Raw genomic sequence first — 26,219 nt, 5'->3', positions numbered from 1 at the left:
CCCATGACTCAACCTGCCAAGCCTGGGGACATCTCAAGGGTGGATTCTGTGCCTGCTGCCCCCTGCCCAGGGCAGAGCCCAATTCTGCAACATGGATTTGTTTTGACAAAACAATCAAATCCATGCATGACTACGGTACAGTCAAAGTTGTCAAAGATCATCCTCAAACTAGTAAAAACAAACAAGATCAAATTCTTTTTCTGAACTTAAAAAATTACTTTTATTTTAGGAACCAATAAAATTATGGCAAATATTTACAAATAATTATCTCACATAAAGGTTACATAAAATCAATTCTTCACAAGTAACAGCCACTCATGAAAAGACACACAGATATTGAAACTACGCCAATCTTATTGCATGTTTCTCCAACTAATCTAAAATAAAGGTGTTGCAGTCAACCATTTAACTTAAAAGGAAGCCACAAATTTCAGGTTTGACGAGGAAAAAAAAGTAAAAAAAAAAATTAAACCAAAACCCCACCCCTATTTTCTCCCAAGTCCCACCCTTAGCCCTGCCCTCCTCCCCAAAAAAGAAAAATATGTCCAACATCTTTGGCAAATTGGCACTGCTGTAATTACATTCAAATATTATTACACACAAAAGCAACACACGTCACTAAGAAAAAAACCACCAATATTTCAAGTCAGTTATTTTCTACTAGAAAAAAAGAATACAAAACATACACATTTTTTAAGAAGCATTTTTTTTTTCAATCCGTTGGAGACAGATCATCTCCCACTTTCAAAGGCAATTCAATTGTGGTTTTTGTTGTTGGTTTTTTTGTATTTTTTTTGTATTTTTTTTTTTTTTTACAAGTAAGCGTCTATGCAGGCATCACAAACTTTGGCGGATACAGTAGATATGTATTTCTTTGATGCTGAAAGGTCAGTCCCTAAGACAAAGTCAAATGTCTCAAAGAATTAAAAGCAAAATCCATGTGTCTTCCTGGCAAAGGTTTCCATTTGCAATGTAATCTGCATTTCTACCAATACTCAATGCCCAAGGCCACTAGAGGGTGAAAAACCAGGGCAGCATCTTCCAGCAGGAGTCAGGGCAAACCCAGAGCCAAAACTCCATCCTCAGCCCAACCTTGGAGGCCCAGCAGCTGGGGCTGAGAAGTGGGGCCCAGGCAACGCCAGGCCCTCACTGCCCACACCCTCTGCTGTGCTGGGGGCTTGGGGCCAGGGGATGGGCCTGCCTCTTCCTAAGCCCCGGGACAGGCTGCTGCCGGCTCTGCTCACCTTCTCTGACCCAAGTCGAGGAGAGCAGGCAAGAACTGGCATGGGGAGACTCAGTGCTGTTTCTGAGTTTCAAGTATGTCTGAGGTGTAGGGGAGTGAGTGTGTGTGTGTGTGTGTGTGTGTTTACGTGCTCGTGCACATTATGGAGGGGAAGGCCAGATTCTGAGGCTCTGAACTTTTTGCAGAGTGTTTAAAATAGACTCAGGATTTATTTATTTTCTTTTTAGCTTTATAGCAATTAATTGGCTATTGATTGGTTGGAATGTTCAACTCTCCATTTCCTCAAATACAATAAAATAGTTTCATTAAAATGTATTCATGCTTGAAAAGAAGGGCGCCATTAAATGGTTTCCTTTCTGTTCCACTCCAAGGGAAACGCGCCGTTTGTAAATCAAAAATCCATCATCCAAAATCACTTGTTCTTAATGATGCTTTTGGAGAAGATGAGGGACGTGGCCACAGGCTTGGTGATTTTGGGGACAAGGGTGACCAGCGGCCATAGCCACAGGGTCATGGGGTGGGGGGCGGGGGTCACGGCAGGTGAGGCTCATGTGGCCTCCCCCTGGCATGACCTCCTCCTGCCAGGCCTCAGAGTCGGGGAGAGGATGCATGATTGCCAAGTCACCCCCACCCTGCTGTTTCACCTGCTTCCCTCCCTGGGCCCCGATCAGCCACCCAAAGCTGATGGGTGGGTGGGTTTGTGCCCCTGTCTCTCCTGCCACAGGCCAAGTACCCTACCTAAGACAACTACTTTGAGGCTTCACTGATTGTCCCTCAGTAGATATTAATAGGTAAGCAGCTGCATTTTCTCCTTGTGTTGCTCAGGGGTCTAAGATGTGAGAACAAGAATTTCTGGGCTTTCTGAATGGTGGCTATGTTTACCCATCTTGGAGATGAGCTAAAGGGGACCCCTTGGATTGAAACTCTAGAATGGCAGTGACATGATTCTGAGGTTCCCTTCAATCCTGGGGTGCCCAGGAATGGAGCCTCAGTGCTGAGGAATTACCAGAAAAGGAAAGACAGACTGGTGCCCGCCTGCTCCTGGCCAGCAGCTCATTTCAGAGAAGCTGTTGCCTCATCAGGGGAGCAGGCAGGCAAGGGGCTCACAGCCTGGCCTCTGCAGAGGCCCTTGGGACCTGGCACCACACGAGGTGCAGCCGAGCTGACAGTGGGGAAGTGCACATCAGCACTGTGGTTCCCCCATGAATATGCAAGAGGGAACCCTGAGGTTTGGGGCTACAGGGGACAACAGGGGCAAGGGGCTGAAGGGGCTGCTGAGAGGTGGGGCACGCTGTGGGCTAGGAGTCGTGGCCTGACTGTCCAGCTTTCCAATAATGCATTTTATTACCTTTAAGAAATGTACTTGCCTCGGACCTCTCCGAGGCCAAAAGAACGAAAGAAATAGTTTCCCCAGGAGAGCTGGTGTGTGGCTAGGAACCATCAGAGCAGCCTCTCGATGGGTAACAAGGCCAAATCTGCAGAACTGGCCTTGTAGCAGGGTCACCGTGGAGCTGGTCTAGCTCAGAGCCCTGTGGGATCCACCCATGCCTGCCTGGGCCTGGCCTGGCCATGGGGCAGGAGTTGGTTTCCACCCTCCCGGGAAGCTGTATCTCAGACTCCCCTCCTGGGAAGCTGTATTTCAGACTCATCGTGTTTCTAGGGCTGTGTCAGGGTGCTTGGTTGGTTTTTAAGATTTGCTTCCCTGGCTTGGAGCTCAATTCTGGCCGAATGTCATGAGGAGGGGGTGGCTGGAGCCACTGGCTGCCAAGGCTGGGCAGTCATTCTGGGGTGTGACTTCTGGTAAATGAATTTCACCCCTCAGTGCCCTGTGGCCACATCTGAGTCTCTTCCCTGCACATGTGAAAGGTGCCCAAGCAGCACTGACCTCGCCTGAAAGCCCAGCAGCTCCCCAATCCCGTCCCCAGCACCTCTGACCTTCCACCCAACTCCACCTTCAAAGTGCAAGGCTTGCAAGAGCCCAAGATGAGGCCTGGGAGAGTGGCAGGCTCTGGGCGTGCCCGTTTCTACCCCTGCCTTGCTGGACACCCTGAAGCACATCTCTCACCTCTCTGGGCTCCCATCTCCTCCAAATCTGCAACAAAGGACAGGAGGTGAATGAGAAAGGCGGCAACTGACAGGCAGTGGGGCTCACAGGCTGCTGCCCAGTGGGTCAGATTTGGCCCATGAACATTTTTCTTTAGGCCGACAGAACATTTTACAAGTTTTCATACTTGAATGTCACTCAGGGAGGCAGGCACACTTCTGGGCATCTTGGGCACCACTGCACCATACTGTCTGGTGCCCTGCCCGAGTGGCAAGGTTACGCCACCCCGTTCACCCAGGAAGCAGTTCATTCAGGGGACTTGAGATTGTGATCTGTGTTGCCAGAGCCTGTGGACACCCTGGTGGCCTGGCTTGGGCACTCCTGCATACTGTCACAGCCAGGCCTGGAGCCTGTTCCAAAGTGGGAAGGCAAAGAAAGGGAGGTGGGGAACAGCACATGATCCTGGCACCTGGACTCCTGGAGTCAGGGCTGGACCCATGTCCAGGCCTGTTCAGGGATTATGGTGTGGCCTTGAATTGACTCTGATACCCTCTGAACCTCAGGGACAGCTGGGAAAGAGTCTGGATGAAACCTCAGAAGCGCTGTTGTGGATTTGGTCAAAGACTCCGCAGGTTTCAATGTTCATAGGAAACAAAGCCGCCAACCTCCAGGTCCCTAGGTCAGGCCAGCCTCTGAGTCCCTGTTCTTTCTTGCCTTATAGTGAGTCTGGGGGATTTCTAGGGAATGAGGGTGGGGGAGTGTCTTTAAGCCATACACTCCCATGACAGGAGCACAACTCGGTGGAGAGAGAATGGGGCCTGGAGATCTGAGAATTCACTTTGCCTCTATGATGCCATGTGAGCTCCAAATGTCAATTTTCCTGTCTATAAAGTAGGCATCATGCTCGTTGCCCCACAGAGTGGTTGAGGATTGCAAAGCACCATACAATGTCAGTTATGGAAGGGCTAGCCTTAACTAAGGTGCCTTGGGAAAGGGATGTTGGGTTTGATATATCATCAAATTTTTCTAGGTTGGAGCTAGACTAATGGTATGAAAATTTTTCATAAAATCCACAAAGTCCTTTTCCAAAAGTCAGAGCTGGAACACAGGGCAGAAGGCCCATGGAGAAATGCCCCAGGCCTTCTGCCACGATGCTGGTGAGGCCCCGGACTTGTGTTTTCCATTCAGAATTCTCTGGCATCTACTCAACGGCTTGTGTCCTTTGGAGCCATCCTCACCAAGCTCCCAGGTGGCTCCGCCGGACCGCGAGGTGCTGTGAATTGGTGAGAGCGGGCATGTGTGTGTGAGAACATCCGTGTGCATCCATGTGCGCTTGTGCTTCTGCCTGGCAGCCCAGGAGTCAAGTGGTTGTCTCACAAATACAAAACCAATCCAAGGACCAGCAAAGCCTCAGGTGAGAGAGGAAAGGTATAGGGGGAGCTCATTACAGGGCAAGAAGATAAACAGGATGGGGAGAGGGGGCCGCTGTGGGACAGGTGGGCTTTGCCAAGGAAGGATGCTGCATGCCTCAGGCAGCTGGTTCAGGGGAGGCTGACCTCTTCCCAACAGCCTGGAACCACAAGGAGGGCAGGATCCAAAGATGTGGGTATACATCATTCCAAAAGAAGGGTGACAGGGCGCAGAGGCTCAAGAAGCCTGTGCTGAAGACCCCTGACCCCACCACTTCCTGCTAAATGGACGGAGGCAGGGAGAGAGGTGCCAGGTAACACACCTTCTCCTACCTTACCTGACAGGTGGAGGCTGCAGCCAGCTCACCCTGGCTCCTGGAGGTGGACTCTGGCCCCAACTACCTCCCTTCTTTGCCCCGCAGGTTCTGGGTGGGGGCAGGGGTGGGTGTGCCTGCTGTGAGCTTGCTGGGCTCCATCCCTGGCCTGGGTGACCAGGCTTCCTTGGCAGTTCTTACAGACTGAGTGTCTAGGGCATGGGGCCCAGAACCATCTCTCCCTGCTCTTACTGTCAACTCTCCTCAGGAATAGGAGATGTGGATAGACCAGGGTGACGGGGAGCACCATGGGTTGGGGGTCAGGAGCCCAAGTCCCAGCCCCACCCGCCACCAGTCACTGCTTGAGGACTCCACCTTGCTGAACCTTAGTTTTCTCTTCTGTTCCACCCTGTGGGGGACTTAGGGAACAAAATACTTAGCGGTGGACAGAGGAAGTCTGCTTTGTCTCCCTGCATGGTCCTGGCCTTCCCCAAGCTGGGCCTCAGTTTCCCACAAGGGAAGTTGGGCTAGGTCTTTTTCCAGGCTCTTCTGATTCCCGCCCCTCCAGGTGTTCTTGTTTCCCACTTGGTCCAAATATTAGTGGGCCTCAGGTGCCCACCCCCATCTGCTTGCTTGGAAGTGGAGGGCCTGCCCCAGATGATCCTGTCACAGCCCCAGCTCCCTGGAGAGAGGAGGGGAAGGAAAGAGCTGTGGGGTGGCCCTACAGGTGACCCTGCTGTACCAAGGCAGCCAAGGCTCAACGAGGTGCAGGGTTTTGTCTGAGGTCCCATGGCAAAGACATGTGGCCAGGACCGGGACAAGACCTGCCTGGCCTGCTGATCCCAAGTTCAATCTCTGTCTGCCCTGGCTCTCTGCCATCCTGGTGACATACAGATATGGGGGACACTGTCACCTAAGAAGGCCAAGCCCCCTCTCATCACTGTCATTCAGCCCAGGTTTGGACAAGGGCTCTACCTGGCTGTTCTGAGTTAACAAGAGAGACTATGCGAGGAATTAAGGCCCCAGGTAGAGATGATGGCACCTGGCACCCCCATGTCAAAATCACTCCCAGGTCACACAGCAGCTCCTCACTGCTCTCCTGCCTCTCCCCCAGGAGGCCTTCCTCTGTCCCCTAGATCTTCCCGGCTGGCTTCCTCTGACCACCCTAGCCCACAGTGAGTTCTCCAAGCTCCCTCTCCAAGTTCCCGTGGCCCTTGGCTGTGGCCCTGACCATCGCGGCCCCTTAGATCAACAGGTGGGCATGCATTGTGTGAAATTAGGCATCTGCCCCAGCCCCAGCACCTCCACGCCCAGCTGCCTACTAAGCTCCATGAGGACGGGGAGGGTCTGCCCCGAGAGGATGCTCGGAAGTTCTGGCTGTAAGCTGTTTGTGATCTGGGTGTGGGGGAAAGTCCTCTGTGTTAATTATTGTCTACATCACTGGAACAGACTTGCCCAGAATCCACTTGCTGGGGTCCTGGAGGGTGGGTGAAGTGTCCGTGGCAGGTGTCCAAAGTGACCTGAACCTGGGCATGCCTCAGAAAACACAGTTCCAGGGGCTGAGGGAGTAGGGAGAGCCTCAGGCGCCTCCTTGGCTGGGATCATATGATCTCCTGCATCCCATCCAGCCCTCACATTCAAAGTCCACAACGTAATCAACACCTCGGATGACATTCTGCTTCGGAAAAGTAGCTGAGGGATCTCCCAGACAGTTTTCTTTGAGTTCTTTGATCTGGAAAAGAGCTGCTCATACTGCATCGGTCCCAGAGAAATGGAGGCAGGAAACCAGGACATCTCCCCAAAGTGTGCTCCTCTTGGAGAGGGGCCTCGGGGGAGCCTGCAGCACAACCAGCCCAGTGAGACTCGTCGTGAAGATACTAAAGAAGGAGGGATGAGCAGGAGGCTGGGGCCCAAGGGCAGCATCCTCCATCTCGAGGACAGCTCTGAGCTCACCTGCCAGGGTCACCCAGGGCAGAGAGGATGCTCTGCCACAGGTCTAAGATGTCCGGTGATGCACCAAGAGTGCAAGATACATCATGGGTGGGGCAGTCTTCTCAGTTGGACCTTCAGGCCCACAGAAAAGCAAGAAGGTATTTACATGGGTGCTGCTGAAGCAACAAAAGCGAGCTCTCCTTCCCAGGCTGGGGTGGTTACGATGGATGGATAGTCAGACAGCTGGGGGACTGGCAGACTGGGCTGGGGCTGCGGTTATTTGCAGAACAGTCTATTGGTTTGCAGAGACTCAGTGGCCATCGGGAGAAGCTCATAGATTGGCTTTTAGAAATGGACAAGCATCCAGAAGTCCAACGGCCCCATCATAGGGCCCCAGAGTCCCTGGAGGAAGAGAGGAGGAGGGGAGCTTCAGGCAAGTGGGGGGTGCTGGGGGATGGTCTCATGGGCTCCTCTGGCTCTCTTCAGGAGGGCTGGGTGGCTGTCACCCTCAATGATATGTGCCATCAGTGTTTGGTGCCCGCCTGGCTCCAAGGGTCAGTGACGGTCATAGGCAGTGGCAGCTGCAGGTGGGGCGGCTCCTCGGGCGGCAGCGCTATAATAGTAGGGGGAGCCTGGGAGAGACGGGAGAGAGCACTGAGGTCAGATCTGGGGTCCCCTTTCCACCAGTCTCCTCCACTTCTGTCCTTTCTTCCCCTCACCCAGTCTGGGCCACCATCCTCTCTCACCAAGATCTCTGTCCCAGTCTGTTCCCCAAATGGCAAGTCCCATCAGGGCCACAACCTGCTCACAAGATTTCGAGGCTCTTCACCATCTAGAGCTGGGGTCAGGAGCCTGGGGCCCTTGGGTCCCAACCTCCCAGCTGCCCGTTTTAGTGAATAACATTTTACAGGAACACAGTCTTGCCTATGAATTTAGGCATTGCCCATTACTGCTTTACTGCTATTATGACAGAGTTGGGTAGTTGCAACAGAGACACTGTGGCCTGCAAAACCTAAAATATTTACTCTCTGGCTCTGTATAGAAATCATTTGCCAACTCCTGACCTAGAACATAAAAACATGAAAAGCATTCCCTTTGTTTGGCCTGCAGGTGCTCTGTGATCTATCCCCAGCCAGCATTTCTGAATTCATTTCCCTCAGGGAAGGCCCCTCCTGCCCACACTCATATATCATGCTGAAGCTGGACGAAACTCCTTGCAGCTGTCTCATATATACACAATGCGAACGGATGAGCACATCCTCTGTGCCTGTACATGTGCTAGGGACTGTGCATGTATTATCTCATCTAAACCTATGGGGTAGGCACAGTTTAGCTCATACTAGCATACTCTCCTGCCTCTGTGCCTTTCCCCAAAACGTGCTTCCTGCCTGGAACTCTTGGCCTGCACCCTCACCCCTTTTCCCATCTGTTAAACTTCTAAGCCTCTTTCAAATCTCAGAGCCCTGTCTCCTCCTCTGGGAAGCCCCCTGCCCTGAGCTCACACTCCCCTGTAGTCTGTCCCTATGCTATGGGAAAGACTTCTTTCTGCACTTCCCCCATCCCCGGATGGAGATCCCCCAAGAGGCAGAAGCTGGGTTCTACTCTTCCTGGGAGTCTGTCCCCAGTTCCAGCCTGGAGCCATATGTGGCACCTGCTTGGCTGGATTGGACATGTAAACGAACCAACTTTGCTGAGTGAGCAAACAATAGCGAAGACACCCCCTGCCCATTCATTCATTCACTCATTCATTCACCACTCCTGACCCTGCTGGGGGCAGGGCTGGGCAATAATGGGGCAAATGCCAGCCTGACACAGGTTAATATTCAGAGCAAGAAGGGGATCCAAGGTCAGAAAGAAGCTCTGGAGAGTGCAAGATGGTTCTAGCAAGTTGGCTTTTGGATTAGGGAGAGTCAACCTGTACCATAACTGGGGGCTGAGTCCTGGAGTCTGCCAGAGTAGGAGTGACACTTTGGGATGCACCACCTCTCCTCCTTATTCAGCCCTGATGAGCCAATGTACTGCTCCCTCCCCATCCCCCCAAGGAGGCAGTATGGCAGTGGAGGAGCTAGCACCTTGCTGTGCTGTTCTAGACGGCACAAACACCAACCCCATGCCTAAGTATTCCCTGAGATGGGTTTTCTTCTGCCACCTCTTCTGTCACCTCCCTGGCTGCAGTCCCGACTCAGAGACCCCTGTCAGCCTTCCTCTGTTCTCTCTTCTGAGGGATGGGGACAGCCATCCATGGAGTGTCTGCAGTGCCTGCCCTTCGTCCTGCCTGCAGGTGAGCCCAGAGGAAGGCAGGTGTGTGTGCATGAGAGGGGCATGGCACAAAGGCAGGGCAATCACAGGGCCTGCCCTACACATGGGCCCCAAAGGACAGGAAACGGAAGTAGAGTCTTCTCCTTGGAGGATCCCTGGCTTGACCCTCCAAGCCCTCAACCCCAGACACCTCTCACCCTGGACTCTGACCCACTCCCTCCCAAAGCCAGGCTAGACCCTCCAGCGGGCCTCCGCGTGAGAGCTTGCATTTACTGTGAAAAATGAAAACATCACCTCACAAAGCACTCTGTCTTCCCGGCACCCATTAGACCTCCATCTAGAATAAACTTGTCCTTTCTTCTGTCATTTTTCCTCTCTAATTCACATTATCGTCAATTTACTGCTTGACACAGTCATTCCCGGCTCTGCTTTCTCTCTAATCCCTTTACAGCGGCCACAGGCGCTCCTATTCTAATCCTAATTGACCGCAGCCAGCCTTTCTTCCTGCCGGGACCGCAGCCCCCTTGCCACCCTGGGGCCCTGGTGGGATGCTGAGTCACAGTTGCCCTGGCTGAGGGACATTCTCCCGAGAAGTCAAAGTGCCCCAGTCCTTCTGCTTCATCTCCTGGCATCACTGATCCTCACCTTGGCCATTCCTGGGAAGGAGGCTTCAGCCAGGCTGGCCGAGGTATCGGCAGCACGTGCGAGGGTGTGTGCGAGTGGGAGTGGGGATGTGAGCATGTGTCTGTGTGTGTATGTGCGTGTATGTGTGCATGTGTGTGTGAGTGTATGAGTGTGTGAGCATGTGTGTGCCTGTGTGTGTGTGCATGTGTGTGTGTGTGTGTGAGTGTATGAGTGTGAGCGTGTGTCTGTGTGTGTGCATGTGTGTGTGTAGGCTCTCGCCTGTTCCACAGAGCCCACCAATCTAACAGGAGCACAAGGGACCTCCGGACAGGTTTCCATGCCCTGGCACCCTCCCCAGATGTCACGAATAATCCATCTAGGTCTCCCTGCCCTGGGGTATTCTCTCAGGCCACACTGAAGACACTGTGGGGCAGGGCGGGCCGGAAGAGGTGAATGGGCCTGGAGCTATTTGCAAGGCTGTGGGCTGGGGAGCCAGCAATCTCACCCATCTTCAGGAAGGCGGGATCACTGCTTCCTCCGCCCTGCACATCTCAAGAGAGCATGCAGGCAGCTCCTGTTGGAATGAGGCCTCAGGGATGACTATCCTCAATTTACATCCAAGGCAACTGAGGCCCAGACCTGCCTGGGCTCCTCCAGGTTATAGACTTGGGCAGTGCAGGGACCATTTCTCATGTTTGTTGCTGCCCAATATCGTTTGTGCTTTTCCTGTGTTTGTAGAGATTCTGCAGTAGGAGGCCTGCTTCTTTGAGCCAGAAGTCAGAACTCATCCTCCCAGCTTCCCTTGCTGCTAGGGCACAGGTGTGTTTCGTGGGCTCTGCCAATTAGACTTCCTTGTATCTGACCTTGATTGAGAAGGGAGCCACTTGAAGCAGTGGGCTGGTGGACTCCATCTGTTGGGAGTGGGTGGCAAAGGCATCCAGCTTTGGCTGGGGGCAGGACAGAGCTTCTGGTGCCTGGTTCCGAGCACCCTGGGAAAAGTTACAGTGGAGTGGAGCTGCAGGCTGGGTGCTGGCTGGCAGCAGGGCTGTCGATGCTAGTGCAACTCTAGTTGTGTGGTGGGTGTTGTCCTGGCTGTGTCCCATGCCTACCTCTTTTTGTCCTCCTGGAGATTCTAGAAGTCCCAAATATCCCTTAATAAATTCATTTTCTGCTTAAGCCAGTCAGAGTGGATTCCGCTGTTTGAAACTGAAAGTCTGACAGATACAGATAGTAACCCGCTTTCAAAGCTGGACCAGAGCCAGTCTCATCACTCACACACAGGTCTGAGTATTCAGGACTCAGGACTCCCAAGGCCTGTTTCTACAGAGGGGTGAGGCCTCTTTTCCTGGCTTGGTGGTGTTCAAACCGCGAATCAGTCAGGGAGAGTAGAGTACCACAACACATACTGGTTCCAGAAATAGGGTCTGGTGTCAGGGTGACCTGAATTTAAATCCTCCTTCTGCCACCTGAATGCTGTGTGACCTCAGGTGAATTAGTTCACCTTTCTGAGCCTCATTGTCCTCTTCTGTATAATAGAGATAATAATATGTGCTCTGTAGGGTTGCTGAGAGGACGAAATCAGATAGCCCATGTGAAAAGGGTTTTGGGTGCCTGGTACAATTAGCAAGTGCTCATGTAGATGAATGGAGTTTTGCTTCCTCTTCCTCCTCTCCATGCTGTCTCTGGCCCCCTAAAGGTACTGAGCACTTCCCAGCACAGACACCCCTGCCTGAGGCTCCCACCCACAGCACGTGAGCTCCCTGGGACAGAGTGTGCATCTTTTCCACAACAGGCACACAGCCCAAGCCTAACAACTGGAGCTGTGAACTAGATTTCACTCCAGCTTGAGTAGCAAAAGCCTCGGATGTGGTCTAGTCCTGCCCTCCCCTCCCTATCTCCTCAGACCTGCACAGTCAGGTCCAAACTCCCCAGCCTGGCCTTCAAGGGGCCGCTCTGTGCACCCTCCACAGATCACCCCACCTCCTACACCAAGCCTTTGCCACACGTGCCTGAGAAGTTTCTTCTAATTTCTCTGCTTCTTGAATTCCCAGGCAAATAAATGACAGCCACTATCAACTTCTAGGACACCTTGTAAAAATGAGAAAAAGGTGTCCCTTTTGAGAAGGTGCAGCCCCGTGCCAGGGCTCAGGGTTTTGTGCCATGCATGGGCTGGGGTTCAGCTCCCACTTGTCCCCTTGGGCAGTGCAGTCATGTGTGGCAGCCCTGGGCCACCATGGCCTCCTTGGGGTCACCTCTCCATCAGAAGGATCCTTTCCCACAGGCCAGCGTCCAGGTCTCCTGTGTGCCATATCCCCTGGGGTCTCCCAGCAGGACTGGGATCAGGCCTCTGCCTGAGGCAGATTTCCTGGGAAGAACTCCCAGGATTGGGCCTCAAGACTCATCTCCCTACCCCCACCCCTGCTGGAAGACACTGGTTCAGGGAGCCCACAGCCAGCCCATGCCTCCTGTTTCCTGAGACAGATGTCTGGGTCAACTCAAATAGTCCATTTAAGAAAAAAACATTAGGTAAGCGGATATCTTGGTTCGATACTTAGAACTACTTTTGACCAAAACCAAAAGAGTCTGAGAAGAGATCAATCTGCAGATTCTGCCCCTCTTGGAGACCACAGACAATAAGAAGCTAGGAGTCTTCTGCAAGGCTTGAAATCTCCTTGCACAGGGACCTGCAGCACTAATGGGAGTTGTTTCTTATTGAATCCCCAAGTCATGCATGACACACCAAAATCCTTTGGACAACCCAAGGCCCCAAGTGCATGGAATGGTGGTAGCAAGACAGAAGTGGTTTCCACACTGTGTGTCTGTCCTAGCCACCAAATCAGGTTTGGGGAGGGGTCAAGGCTGAGATTACACGGCCTTTGTCACAGACCTATGGCTTGGCAACTTGAGTTTGAAGACACCAGGTTATGGCTTTTCTGATGAAGCCTGTTTCTCAGTCCTAAAATAATTAAGGATCCAAGGAATTAAAAGGTTCTTCCTTAAGGAGGCCTTGTTAAGCTGGGCAGATAAACCTGGGTGGTCTCAGAGGGCCCTTCCCTGTCTGACCTTTCACTGCTGTAAGTAGAAAATTCTTAGCTGACTGCTGTGGGAGGGCTCCATGTTGCTGCCTGCAGGCTGATTGGCCGGCTCCACCTCCCAGATGGTGAGTGACATCTTTGATCCCATGCCTCTACTTCATGTCCCAGAACCTTTAGGTCCAACTGGCACTCACTAGCTGGTTTCATGTAAGGTCAGTCCAACAAAACAGAAGGCTCTCCTCGGCCTTTTGAAGGCTGAGTAAGACTTGCATGGTCTTTGCAGTGGCCCAAATCTTGATGATGTTTACAGATCAGACTGCCACCAGTCAAGGACAATCTGCCAATCCAAAGCTTGGGCAGAGGGTGGGCACCAGCTGAGCCCTAAATGGCATGCTTTGTCAGACCTCCAGCCACAGGCAACCAGGTTCTAACAGAGCCGGCTCTGGTGATGTCCATGCAGACATCACTAATCCATCACTGGGCATCAGGATCTTTATCAAGATGGTCTCCAGGCAGCCACTACCAATCAATTCAAGTTGGTGTCTTTACTGACACTTATTTAGAGCGTTCTCACCTGAATATGTCATGATGCTTAAGAAATAGAAGTTACTCACAGGTAGGCACTTTTCCTACCTTCCTCTTTCTCCTTCAATGCCCCCTTTTTCCTCTGTTTCCCTTCTGTGCCATTTTTCCTAACCCACCAAAGCATCTGGGGGAGGGAAGAGGGCATGAGCAGGGCTGGAGCACTATTTACTGCCCTAAGGCCCCCATGAAAACACCTGTACTCCATGTGTCTGGGCAAGCTACCCACCCACCGCAGTGACCAGACCTCAGGATGTCGAGGGACCCAGGGCAATGAGGAGGCCTGGATGGGGTAGCTGATGGCCCAAGGGCCCCGCAGGGCCTCCGCCAGTACTCACCAAGCAGCCCCGGGTTAGGGAACCTCCAGGAGTCGTTGTACGAGGAATACTGAGGGTGGCTGTAGGGAGTCCCGGAAAACTCACTCCCTGTGTATGGTGGGTGGAGAGAGAAACAGGAACCAAACGTCAAATCCAGTTCAGAAAAGGCCCTGGGTCCCAGCCAGCCTGGTTGCCAATGGCATTTGCCTCTTCCATGAGTTGCAGGTGCTTTTGTAACCAACAAAAGCAAGTCAGGTCCACATCATTATGGAGTGGGCAGCTGTCGCTGGCATTGTCTGTATTTCCCCTCCTTATCAGTGGGAGTGAATGGCAGACTCTCACATGTGTACCATGGAACTCCCATGTCGTTCTGTGGCCCCATGTGCCAGATGTTCCTTGGGGCCATTGGCCCATTTTACATATGAGAAGGCTGAAGCCCAGGTCGTCTCACAAAATGGTCTTGATACACCTTGCTAAGTTCAAGGCTGCAGACTGCTTGGTTCTCATCCCTGAGTGAAGCCAATCCAGGACCCCAGAATGGGCTCAGTTCTACCCCCCACCTGCTCCTGAGTGGCTCTGGAGAGAGAAACCAAAGGTAACCTCAACCCTAGCCTGGCCGTCTGTGCTGCGAAGGCAGGGGTGGCTGTCCCTGGGGCCTCGGTCTCGTCGGGGAGATGAGACACAAACCCAGCCCCTCTGCCTGGAGGAGGCAGACAGAACTGTACTGAAATGAAACGACAAGCCAAAGGGTTAGGGGAGCACAGAAGAGGGAGTGGTTGGGGCCTTCTGGCCACTGGGGAGGGGGCAGCTGTTGGCAGCTGTGGGCGTGCTTGGGCAGGAGCTGTGAGGTGTGCCGGGGTGTGATGAGCATTGTGGGGCATGGTGGGACCCAAACATGGTTCACTCCGGCCAGGTGCTCATGGAGCAGTAATGCCTGCCTCTGGCACTTCCCTGGGCTCTGGGTGCTGGTCCCAGGAGAGCCTCTTTACTACTGGCCAGGTCACTAGGAGGAGAGTTCACAATTCTGTCCCTTACCGCCTTGCTGCCTTGGTCTTGTAGTTGGCAGGGCCTGCCTGTCTTCCCCCATGGCTAGGGGATCTCAAAGAGTAGGCTTCAGCCTGGACTCATCGCCAGGTGCCCAGTACCTGGCAGACCGTATTCAGTAGAGGCCCTGGAACAGGGCATGGAAAGCTGGCTGCTGCTGGGTACAGAGCATGGGAGCCCTTCCCTACTGGAGGTGACAGGAGTTACATGGCCCCATGAGCCCACCTGTGGCCCAAGCCTGCCTCCACGATCCCCTACAAGGATGCTTACAAAGGGCCGAAGGGTGAGAGATTCTGGAAGGGGCCAGCCAGAACCTGGGACCAAGAGCCTGCTCTCTCCCCTACAACCCAAGCCGAGAGGTGGGCCCCTGGGGCTCTGCCAGGTGGGGCAGGAATAATGAGGCAGGACTGAGGGGCCAGCCACTCCCACCTCTTAGGTCTAGCTGGCTTCCCCCGTACCTCACAACCACAGGCAGAGCGTGTCCACACACACACACACACACACACACACACACACACACACATGCTCACGCTCCTCCCCAGGCCTCTCTGGGGGCCACTCCCAGCCTGACAGGCTGAGCCTTCCAATTCTCTGTTTTTTATGCCTCAGTGGTCAGGGTGTCAGGTTCTGGCATGCAGAGGGAGAGCCTGGTGACAGTGGGCTGCAGCCGCCCGGCCCTGGCATATCCATCAGCGCCACGGAGCCTCCTCCTCCTCAGGTGGGGGAGTAGAGACACAGCGCAGCCTGGAGGACGGGACAGCGCCCTCCCCTCGGGACTCTGAGCACCTGTGGAGGTGCCCTATCAGAGGCACTTCTTGACAGTCCCGAGCCCAGGGCATTGGGCTACTGTGGCAAAGGCCACCTCTGCATCTTTGTTTAGCATCGCCTCTGCTGCCTGGCCCAGCTCCAAGGCCACTTCTTCCAGGAAGCCTCCCAGATCTCCAGCCCCACAAAGTGCAAGTCTCAGGTCCATCTGGCTGGAGTTAGTTCATCGTGGACATATTATCCATCCCCAGATTGGCTTTGGCTCCTGCAGAGGGCCATAAACAGCTCCTAATTCCTTTATAGGATGTACCTAAGTCAGTGTCACCCACTGTCCTCTACCCTGTCCCCACCTTCCTAGCCTTACAGTGGTGAGTGTAGAGGTCCTTGGATACCTTTTCCTCTGGGAAGCCCCTCTCCTACCCGTCGTCAGCCGACCCCAGTCTCCTGTGTGGTTCTGCAGCACTGGCTTTGCCCTGACCTGCAGGGAAATCCGCTGTGCGTGGGCATGCTTGGCCCTGCAGGTCTGTTGGATTCCTCTCTGCACCTGTGTGCCACCCTCGCCCCAGCTTGGTGCCCAGTCCACAGCAGACAATGGGTGTCTGAACAATCTCTGGTTGCTCACCAGCTGTCTGTAGCACGGGGAAGCCTTCTCTGATCACCGTGTTTAAAAGGGAAGCTCCTTCCACCCCATCTCTCTTTCCTGCTTTTTTTTCTCCATAGAGCTGATCACAATCCAACCTGTCTTGTTTATCCTGCTTATCTTATTATAATCTGCCTCTTCCACTAGGATGTAAGCTCCATGGGGGCAGGGAGTTTTGTCTGTTCACGTCTTGATCCCAACCTCTAGCACAGGGCCTGGCCTCTAGTAGGCAGGAATAATTATTTGTTGAATGAATGAATGAATGAATGAATGAATGAGACTCCTAGGTCAACCAGGCACACGCTTCCAGAGCAGACTCTCTAACTCAGGCGACGGCTCTCACTGCCTCCGTTATTAGTACCCATAGCCAGGGGTGTGTTGGACACCTGCTATGTGCCAGGATCCAAACCAATGTCTCCTATTCCATTGCCCACCACACCATCCTGCCCCTTGGTGGGAGAAATGAGCCTACCAGGGACTGGCTTGCCTGGTGTGCTAAGAGTGGTAGTGTGGTGGGCACCCCCAACATGGGGCCCCTGCCCTATGAGAGCAATACATTCTGGGTAAGGGGCGTTTGACCATGTACGGGTCATGAGGCTGACCTAGAGGCTGGTTCAGCCACCTGCTGGGGACTCTGGGATGGTGTCTGATTATCTGAAGTGCCACACAAGAAGTGTCTGAGTGTAGGGAGCCCTCACCCCATGAGATACGGAGAAGCTAGGTCCTTAGTCACCAGTCCAGAGAAGGCCTGGGAACACTTTCTGGGAGTGGAAGGGACCACGTGAACCAGGCCTTGAAGGGTGGGTAGGACTTTGATGGCAGAGAGAGGCAGGCATTCCAGGCACAAGCAAAGGTCTGGCAGTGGGGCTGGGCAGAACGTGGTCCCTGAATGGCCAGGTCTTCCGTGAGGCCCCACAGAGGCAGCTGCAGGGCAGAGCAGGCGTGGGGCAAGAGTGTAATGCTTTTCTCTCATTAAGGCTGGGATCAGCCAAGGCTTCAGACTGGTGAGTGCCAGAATCTGGAGGACAGGCTGGAGGAGGACAGCCTGCAGTCAGGGGGCCCCTCCAGGTGGCTGCGGCCACAGTCTAAGCAAGAGGGACTGGACCTGGGAGATGACACAGCAGTGGCATCCTTAGGCACAAAATGATGTTCCTCATGTGCAGGAAGGACGTTCTTGGGAAACGAAATGAAAGCCCCTGGTTCTGTCTTTTGTTGTGGCCTCCAGAGGTGCAGCCAACAGGCCCAAGACAAAGATCCCACAATGAACCCCTTTCAGATGACCGTGCCCAGCACAAGGGACACCACAGGCCCTTCGCCTCCTTCTAACTGACCCAGACTTTTGGCATCTCTCAAAAATACTAACCCCTGGAATTGGGAAACTTTTCTTTACGTATTCATAGAAAAGCTGCTGTGAGTCCTGGTAGGTGCCAGCTTACATCAGAGTGGCTGTCCCTCAGTGGACAGTGAGACCCGCCTCTGGGAGACACACAGCACATGGCCCTCCTCAGAGGTGGTTCCTGGCGCTCTCTGGAGTTGGTCACATGGAAACCCCTAAGAACTCTTTCAACAACAAAACACGTGCCTCCATCTTCTCTATAGGCATTCCCCAGGAGCAAGCAGTCCCAGGGAGAAAACAGGACTGGACCCAAAGCCTCATGGGACTAGGCCTGCAGTTGGCACTGTAAGCTGGGCCCCAAAATCGTGCTGTGGGGGCAGAAGGCAGGTGGGCATGTGGTGGACACAGGCATTCCTGTGGCGGGGCTAAGAGCACGCTCTGCCGTCAGGCCCTCTGCTCACTGGTTTTGTGGCCTCGGGTAAGTGATTGAACCTTCCAGGCAGAGCCTCCTCATCTTGAATATGGGCAAAATAAAAGCACCTACATCATAGGATTGGCAAGAAGTAAGTGAAAGAATGTTACTGGAAGAACAAAACTACCTTTTCCCCAGGCCAAGGGGACTGGGGTTGTTGGGTGGAGATGGAAGAAGAAAGAACCTCCTCTGAAAACTAACTGAGGCCCTATATGTAATTTTATAGCTTTCGGTGGGGCTGGGGGTAGAAGAACATTGAAGAAGTGGGGTGCCCAAGTTCCCATTTTCAGTTGTCTGTTGGGTGTTTAATCTACCTCTGCCATTTCTGCTCACTCACACTCAAACGCCTTGGATGGCCGGGTTGGTGTTTTCTCCCCACACGGAAATCAGAGGAAGGAGCCAGCGGGATTGACATGAAAGAAAGTGGCTGAAGAACGTCCCGAGAAGCCTGAGCCTGAGGTGAGCATGGGAAAGTGAGCCTCCACCTGGAAATGGGGCAGAAATCTTAAGGAGAACATAGAATTTTCCCACTAGGTGGCAAATGAGGGTCTGAATCAATTTTACCTTGATTTCAAAGTGCAGGTGATGCTGGCCAGCTGTTGGGATTATTGGAATCAGAGAAAGGCATGGTGGGGCCAGAGGAGGCAACTGCATGAGCAAAGGCAGGGAGGAGGGGCGGGCAGATGGCTCACAATGGGATTCTAGGGCATCCGGGCTGATCCCCCTTCTCCAGCTGCTGTTGACAGAATTAAGAACAGAGGGCTGGTCCCCTTCTAGGCCATGCTCCAGGCCACACCCAAGGTGTGCTCTGCTCTCTGCTCTTGCCCAGAGCTGCCCACACTGGAGGAGAAGACAGAAAATGGCCTTTGAAGTCACACAGACCCAAGCTCCAAGCCAGCTCTTCCTCTTCCAAGCTGTGTGGCTTTGGGCACATGCATTCACCTGTTGAGTCTCAGTTTCTTCATCTATAAAATGGAGGGAAGGAAAATCCCTACTTCTTAAGCTTATGGAGAAGATCAAATGACTTCACGTTTGCAGATGCTCTTTGCAAACCCCTGTGTGGTGGGGACTAGGTACCTTCTCTCATTGAGAGAGAATAAACTCAGAAATTCTGCCCCCACCCAAGCCCTCTGACCCCAGCTCCTCTCCCTGCCCCTTCACCCTTTGATCCTGGGCACGTGGGAAGAGGAAACCCAGTGACAAAAGAAATACAGAGCTGCAGAAGTCACAGAACAGGAAGGGATTGGTGAGATCCACGTACTCAACACTCCCTTGCGTCGCAGATTGGGAAACTGAGTCTCAGAAAGGAGAAGGGACTTGGCAGAGGCCCGGCACACGCAGTCCCTCAGAGGCCAGATAGACAGGAGGGGAGGGCTGCGTGGGAACTGTCTGGAAGGTGGCCTTTGGAGAAAAATAATGATGGTGAGACTAGAAACAGAACGCTGGCAGTCAAGGAGCAGCTCCGAGGCCATGGCACCTCATCCTCACAATAACCCCGGTGAGGAGGACGCGGAGCAGAGGAGCCCGGGCTGGGGCAGCAGGAACGTGGCTTCCCACTGGGCATCTCAAGGCTGACAGTCCCTCCCGGCATTCTGCCTAACCCCGAGCAATGCACTTCTTCCTCGCTTCATGCAACAAATTCATCTTATGTTGAACCTCACCAACCTGTGCCATCACTCATAGACACAGATGATCAGGCCTGGGATGAACTTTAGAGATAAGTTCCCTCAGCCTTTCCATCCCCAGGGTCTTCTAGCCAGTCAGGAACAGAGCAGGGCCTGGGACCCTGGCCTATATTCCCAGACCCCAGGGATCCCACCATCCCAAGGAACACCTCGTTGAGCTGGGCCCAGCAGGGGAAAGGGAAATCTTCTCATCACACCCTTCTTCACCCCTGATGTATTTGAAACTTTTCAAACATACAGCAAAGTTGAAAGAATGTTATAGTGAACACCTATGTAGCCACCATCTAATTCTACCAGCAATATTTTCTCATGCTTGCTTGTCATATAGATCTCCATCCCTCTAGCCTTTCTTTCATCTTAATGTGTATTTCATTTCCAAGTAAGTGCAAACATCAGTACACGTTCCCCTAAGTACTTCAGCGTGCATACAATTAACTGAAGTTCATTATTTGTTTACAAGTTTTTTCTTTGGATACAAAATTTACACATAATGAAACACACAAATCTTAAATGTGCTATTGCTGTATTTTGACAAATGCATAGGTCTGTGTGACCCAAACCCCTACCAAGATATATTAATAGAACATTGTCAACAGCACAGAGAGAAAATTCTCTCATACAGAAGAAGGGGGCCTATTGACCAACCGAGAGCCCAGCTATCTGGGGATGTAACTGAGTCATCCCTCCATGAACATAGAGCTCTGAGGTTAGCACTGACAGCCCCAAACCCCGATGGGTGAAAGAGCCCCTGACCTGCAAATTCAAAGTTCCTCCAAAGCCATTACACAGAACAAAGCTAGAGGAATGTATGCTCTTTCCTCAAAGATGCGGAGAGAAAGCAGAGCCTTGAGAAATTTCAGACAAATGGTGGGTTTCCCCCAAACAGTACTGTCTTCCAATATAGAAGACGTGACTGTAAAAACCAATGCACTAACTAGAGAACACTGATTAAAATAAAAAGTTTAAAAAGGGGTTATGATAAGATGCACTTAATGCAGCTGTCCTGGAGATCCCAGAGGCAGAAACATCACCAGATTCAGAGATGCTTTCAGCTTCCCCTTCGCTCAAAGCTCAGAGATGGCAAGAAAGTCAAAGTTTCCTAAAATTCTCAGAACTGACAGGTAAACGGGCTCAGTATAGCTCTTAATTAACCCAAAACGACACCTGCCAGATGACGGGGATTTGCAGAGCGCACTGGGGGCCGACCCCGTCTGCAGATGGTGGGCTCCCACCTCTGCTCCAGACCTTGGCCGGCTGCAATTAACATACGGAAAGTCTTTCAAAGTGACTTCGCAGCCAAGTTCTGTTTCTGAAGGATTCAAACTGGGCTTAGAGAAAATCTTTGCAGAGGAGGAGGAGGAAGAAACAATTTGAAAAGGACCATGAGGTTTCTTCAGCTCCTCTCCATGGCTTTGCAGAACTGCATGAAATGCACGGTGGCTCAGGGATCGGCGGGTACCCGGGATGTTGCGGGACCAAACTGTTGACGACCAGAGTGAGCGTAGGCATGGCATGACACGTAGCCACAGCCAGGCTTTCATAATACACATGTATAGACACTCCCGATATACATGTACACATGCATAGAATGTATCTGTGTATGTATACGTAATAGTATGTATAATATTTATAATATACAGATGTATGTATGTTGGATGTGTACACACACACATACACACACACTGGATTCTGGAGCTGTGTCAAAGCCTCTTAGAGTGACCTTGGACAAGTCATTTCTCACCAAGTCTCAGTTTTCTCATCTGTAAAAGTGGTGTGTTTGGAAGAAATTGAAATAAGTGACCTCCAAGGGCTTTCAGCTCTCAGAAGCTGCCTTCACTGCACCCACGCCGAGCCTCACCCCTTCACAGGCCAAGGCTTCTCACCGTCCCTCTCTCCACAGCAAGACCTTCCTGGGCTCCCAACAGGGAGATGAAAACCCGAGCTCAGTAAAGGTCAGCCTGTCAGCCCCGACAGCCGTGCATTGATCCATTGCTGGGAAAAACCTCTCTCCCACCAGCTCAGGCCAGCCACGAAGGCCTTCAGAAAAACAGAGGGAAGAGAAAAACCGAGAGAGAGGGTGAGCATGAGGGGCAGAATGCACAATGTGTCTCACTTCTGTTTCTCCCGAGAGCCGCGGACCCCACAGCTGGACGGCAGGCCTGGGTGAGCCCCAGGGAGCCTGGTGTGGAGGCCAGGACTCTGCCACCTGCCAGCTGTGCGGTGGCCAAGTGGCCTTTCTGGGCCTCAGTGTGGTCCTCTGTAAAGAAGAGGCTGTTGTGTCCCCTTCCTGTTGTCTACAACTACAAAAACCCAAATCCAAGGATCCTTTAGGGAATTCAGTGGAAACAAACTCCACTGCTGCATCATGGTGCCTCTGCCACAGGGCACAGGTCCGACTCCACCAGCTGGCCATCCATCACAGGCAAGAGCTGGGGGCCTCGGGACACATGGGGCCAGGAGGAAACAATTGATTGGCTCCTGGTGTTTGAAAGGGGCAAGTATCAGTAGCCACAGGACTTCCATCTATCTAGATCTGTTGTCCTTGCCTCCAAGGCTGACCTTTCTTTCTGTAAACTGCCTGGCCCCTGCAGGCATTTCCATTTGAGATCCCTGGCTATGCCATGGCACATTTTGAACAACTCTGGTCCAAGTTTAATCCACTCTGCTGCTGTGGTCCTATTCCAAAATTTTGTCTTGTCCTGCCCTCATCTAAGCAAACAATGGGCATGTACAAATGACCCCCCTGAAGCCTCACTAGGGTGCAAGATAACACCTGATTTGTACGCATGCGTGAGGTGGGGAGGCGGGTACTGCAGTGCCCTGTCCTGGGAGTGCCCACAGGTAGCACTTTGTGAAGATCAACACCCCAGACGCCTCCTGGTGGAGGTCAAGGTCCTTCAGGGGCTGGTTCCCATGGAGCTTCCCAGCCACACCTCCCACTGCCCCCATCCTCCACTCCACCCCCACCCGCCACAAGCCATATTCCAGGCCAACCACACCACCAGTTGTTCTGCACACCTACTCCACGGGGCCATTTCCATCTCTCATGCTGTTTCCTTCATCCCAAACACCACCTTCCTTCCCTTCCTCATGTCCAATTCTCCTATTCATCAAGACCCAGCTCAAATACCACCTCCTCCAGGAAGGCTTTCTGGATTAATCATCCCAGCTGAGAGCAGTCCCCCACTGGTCCCTGAGTCCCCAGCCCTGGGTCTATCACTGCCCATGTCCCAGGGCACACAGATTCAGGGCTGTCTGTGACCCTGTCTTGTTTCCCCTGCTGTTGGGTCTGGCTTCTCCTCAATGGCGGGAACCAAGGTTGACCATCTGTGACTGACAGGTCCCTGCAGCCCTGCCCCCAGCACAGGGCTTGCCCACAATACCAGTGCAGACTGAGTGAGCACTAAGTGTGCCCAGCAGATGTTCCTTGAGCCAGCCCCTTTCAGTCAGAACAGAAAGGTCGTGAAATCCATGCTGGAAAGAATTAGTGAAACACCAGTCCCGATCTTCGCTAGAAACATGGAGACAGAAAGGCCGAGAAAGGGAATAAAACACACAGAAAAGAGAAGTGGGCTGTGTTTGCTGCAGGAACCACCGTGCAGGTCCCATGAGTGAAAAGGGACCTGGGTGCTCTCCTGAGCGGCTTAGCTCCCACCTGCAGGCCTCAGTAGGCCTCCCCTGCCACATAACGACAGCACTCAGTTCGGCTCACTTCAAAAGAGCGCAAAAGTATAAGCTAAAATAAAGAGACACAAATTTTCTTTTTTCTTCTTTCCTTTTTTTTTTTTTTTTTTTTAGGCGGAGTCTCACCCTGTCGCCCAGGCTGGAGTGTAGTGGCGCGATCTCGGCTCACTGCAAGCTCCGCCTCCCAGGTTCATGCCATTCTCCTGCTTCAGCCTCCCCAGCAGCTGGGATTACAGGTGCACGCCGCCACGCCCGACTAATTTTTTGTATTTTTAGCAGAGATGGGGTTTCACCATGTTAGCCAGGATGGTCTCGATCTCCTGACCTTGAAAATACACAAATTTTCTAAAGGGAGACGCAAAAAAAGAGCAGTACCAGACTGAAGCTGGATTACAAAGACAGGAAGGCTCTAGGTTTTTTCCTTAGCACCTTTTCTCTGCATCCATTTGGCCACTGGCTGATGCTTGGCCTGGAAACCTGAAGAGTTTCTTTGAACGTCCAGAATGTTGCCAGAAGCCCCCATCCCAGGGCCTAACCCACTTGGCCCCAGGTTCTGCAGAATTGAGTAGGAATAACATTGAATTGCATTCCCAGGAAAATCCAACTCATGTATTCATGATAAGTGTCAAATAAACTCACTAGGTTCTCGTGTGTCTAGCCTCAACTGGGTTTGTTCAGGCAGTCATACACACTTTCCATGGTTCTACCTGGAGCAACTTCGGAGTTGGAATGAATGATTTAAAAGGTAGGGCATGGTAGAAAGTAACATTTCTCCCCCAGTTTCTAAAGTTCTTCACTGTCCTCCTATGCTAAATTTGGGGAAAACTTATCTTAAGCTTTGATTTGGGGACTATGTTTTACTTTTAGACTCATATACTGGTGATGCTGTGTATTTTGGTAACTCCATTTAATTCAGCATCCACTGTGGTCCTACTCCATTCAGAGCTCAGAGCTAGGCCCCCAGTAGGGCACACTCAGTAAAATGCACCTAGGCTTCAATCCTCAGGGAACTGCCTGCATTAAAGGAGATTCTTAGACCCAAAACTAGACATTCGGGTGCCAGCAAAAGGCAAGATGGATTCAGAAGCAGAGTAGAAATGGAAATTCACTCTAGCTAGGGTATCCAGGAAAGCTTCCTGTAAGAAGTGGCTGCAATGTGGGCTTGAGGACATTCAAATGTTGTCATTTAGTGGGTACCGAAATCTGTCCCATCACCTGCCAGCCCAGGCTGCATTGTTGAGTCAAAGTGTACTGCCTCTGTCCCCAGGGAAGGGAGTCCTCACTTTCTTCCAAGAAAGAGGCCAGTAAGCAGGACGCACACGGTGCTGACGTGGAATGGGCCACAAAGACACGACTGTCCTTGCTTTCAACTCCCCAACAAGGCAGCTGAGAATGTAGGACACTGGCCGATAAACCCAAGACTCCTGACAGCTCTGAACCACGTCATGGTTTTTGTAAATAATTGTAGAAAGGGGAGCGCTGATTTTCTGCACAGGCATTGAGGGCAGGAGTGGCTGCCACTCCGTGTTGGTAACTGGGAGGTGGTGGAAAGCCCCTGGGTGTGCAGCCAGTCAGTCCTGGCCAAAGCCCAGCAGCCACTTAGCTGGGCAGCCTCGGAGAAGTCTCCTGAATCTCTGAGTCTGAGTTCCTAATTTGCAGTATGGTAATTACAACACTCAGAGGACTAAATATTGATGCATTTCAAAGTCCTTCGTGAATTAAAAAGTGTTATACAAATGTGAGGAGCTATTTGATACTTAGCTCAATCCTTGGCACACAGCACATGCTCTGTGTGTCTGTTGCAAAAACGGATACATTGGGACTTTTTTTTTGAGCAAAATTATATTTCAGGATGTTTTTCTCATATTTCAACAAATGCCTAAAATTCTTGATTGTAAGGAAAGCCTCAAACTAGGAGTCCAAGTCCCTGATCTTCCGTCTCTACCTGTCCCTTCCAGGTTCACTTAGCCTCAGTTTCCCCAAATGGACAATGGCAGGGTGGGAAACAGACAAGATTGATTACCAGTCTTTCTGTCACTAAGGAATAGTTTTCCTCCCCCCAATTTCTGCCCAAATGACTCTTTGCTTGTTAAAATTATGAATCCAATCCCATACCTTTTAAAAATGTTCTATGAGGCTTTTTCTGTGTTTGGGCAAATAGATAATTTCCACAAGACTCACTGGAAAGCTAAAACCAGCCCCCAGCCTCTATTACTGGCTCCCAGCCTCCAAAAATGGCCCAGCCCCCTCCAGCTTGGAGACCCTCAAACCTCCTGGCACATTCCCAAGGCCTTCAGGAACTCCTTCCTCAGCCCAAAGCTGACTTACTTTCCTGCAGCCCAGACCTTGGCCTGTCCCTCAGAGCAGCCAGGGGTCCTCCTTGGAAGAAATCACCTCCCCTGGCTCGGCTGGGCTCAGCGCTGAGGCCTGAATGTCCCGCTGCTGACTAATGAGATGGAGGGTGAAGGTGTCATACCTTGCTGGGAAGTCGCAGTGCTAGTCCCGACCTGTGCTGCCTGCCATCAAATTTTAATGCTTCTGCTGACATATTTATGGAATGCCTCACCAAGTGTTTGCAAGGAGACCAGACAAGATTTACCTCCACAATTACTACCAGGACGCTCGGGCTTCACTGTGTGCTGAGAACTCGGCAGCACAGAGGCCCCGATTTCCCCTGCACCCCGAGGAGCGCGCTCAATTCTGCACACCCTTCCTGCCCCCAGCAAGCCAGGCCTGGGGCTGGAGGAGGCGGAGATGAATCAGACACGGTCCCTGCCCACGGAGAGCCCACAGTCTGCGGGAGGGGTAGGCGCGCACATAAATTACCTGCAACC

The 26,219-nt window shown here is 52.3% G+C and overlaps 1 protein-coding gene across 1 annotated transcript in view; it reads right to left on the bottom strand.

Annotated features, from left to right (window-relative positions):
* Nucleotides 1-553: 553 nt before the first annotated feature.
* The window catches only part of PAX5 (paired box 5), a 201,499-nt gene continuing 175,833 nt past the window's right edge, over nucleotides 554-26,219 (bottom strand). The window contains exons 9-10 of the mRNA XM_002819613.6: nucleotides 13,781-13,867; nucleotides 554-7,574 (exon numbers count right to left, since the gene is read on the bottom strand). Coding sequence (XP_002819659.1) covers nucleotides 7,498-7,574; nucleotides 13,781-13,867 — 164 coding nt within the window. The 3' untranslated portion in view covers nucleotides 554-7,497. The remainder of the gene's footprint in view (nucleotides 7,575-13,780; nucleotides 13,868-26,219) is intronic.

This window comes from Pongo abelii, chromosome 13 (assembly GCF_028885655.2).
Source record: "Pongo abelii isolate AG06213 chromosome 13, NHGRI_mPonAbe1-v2.0_pri, whole genome shotgun sequence".
NCBI lineage: Eukaryota > Metazoa > Chordata > Mammalia > Primates > Hominidae > Pongo > Pongo abelii.
This window is presented reverse-complemented; position numbering and strand designations above follow the sequence as displayed.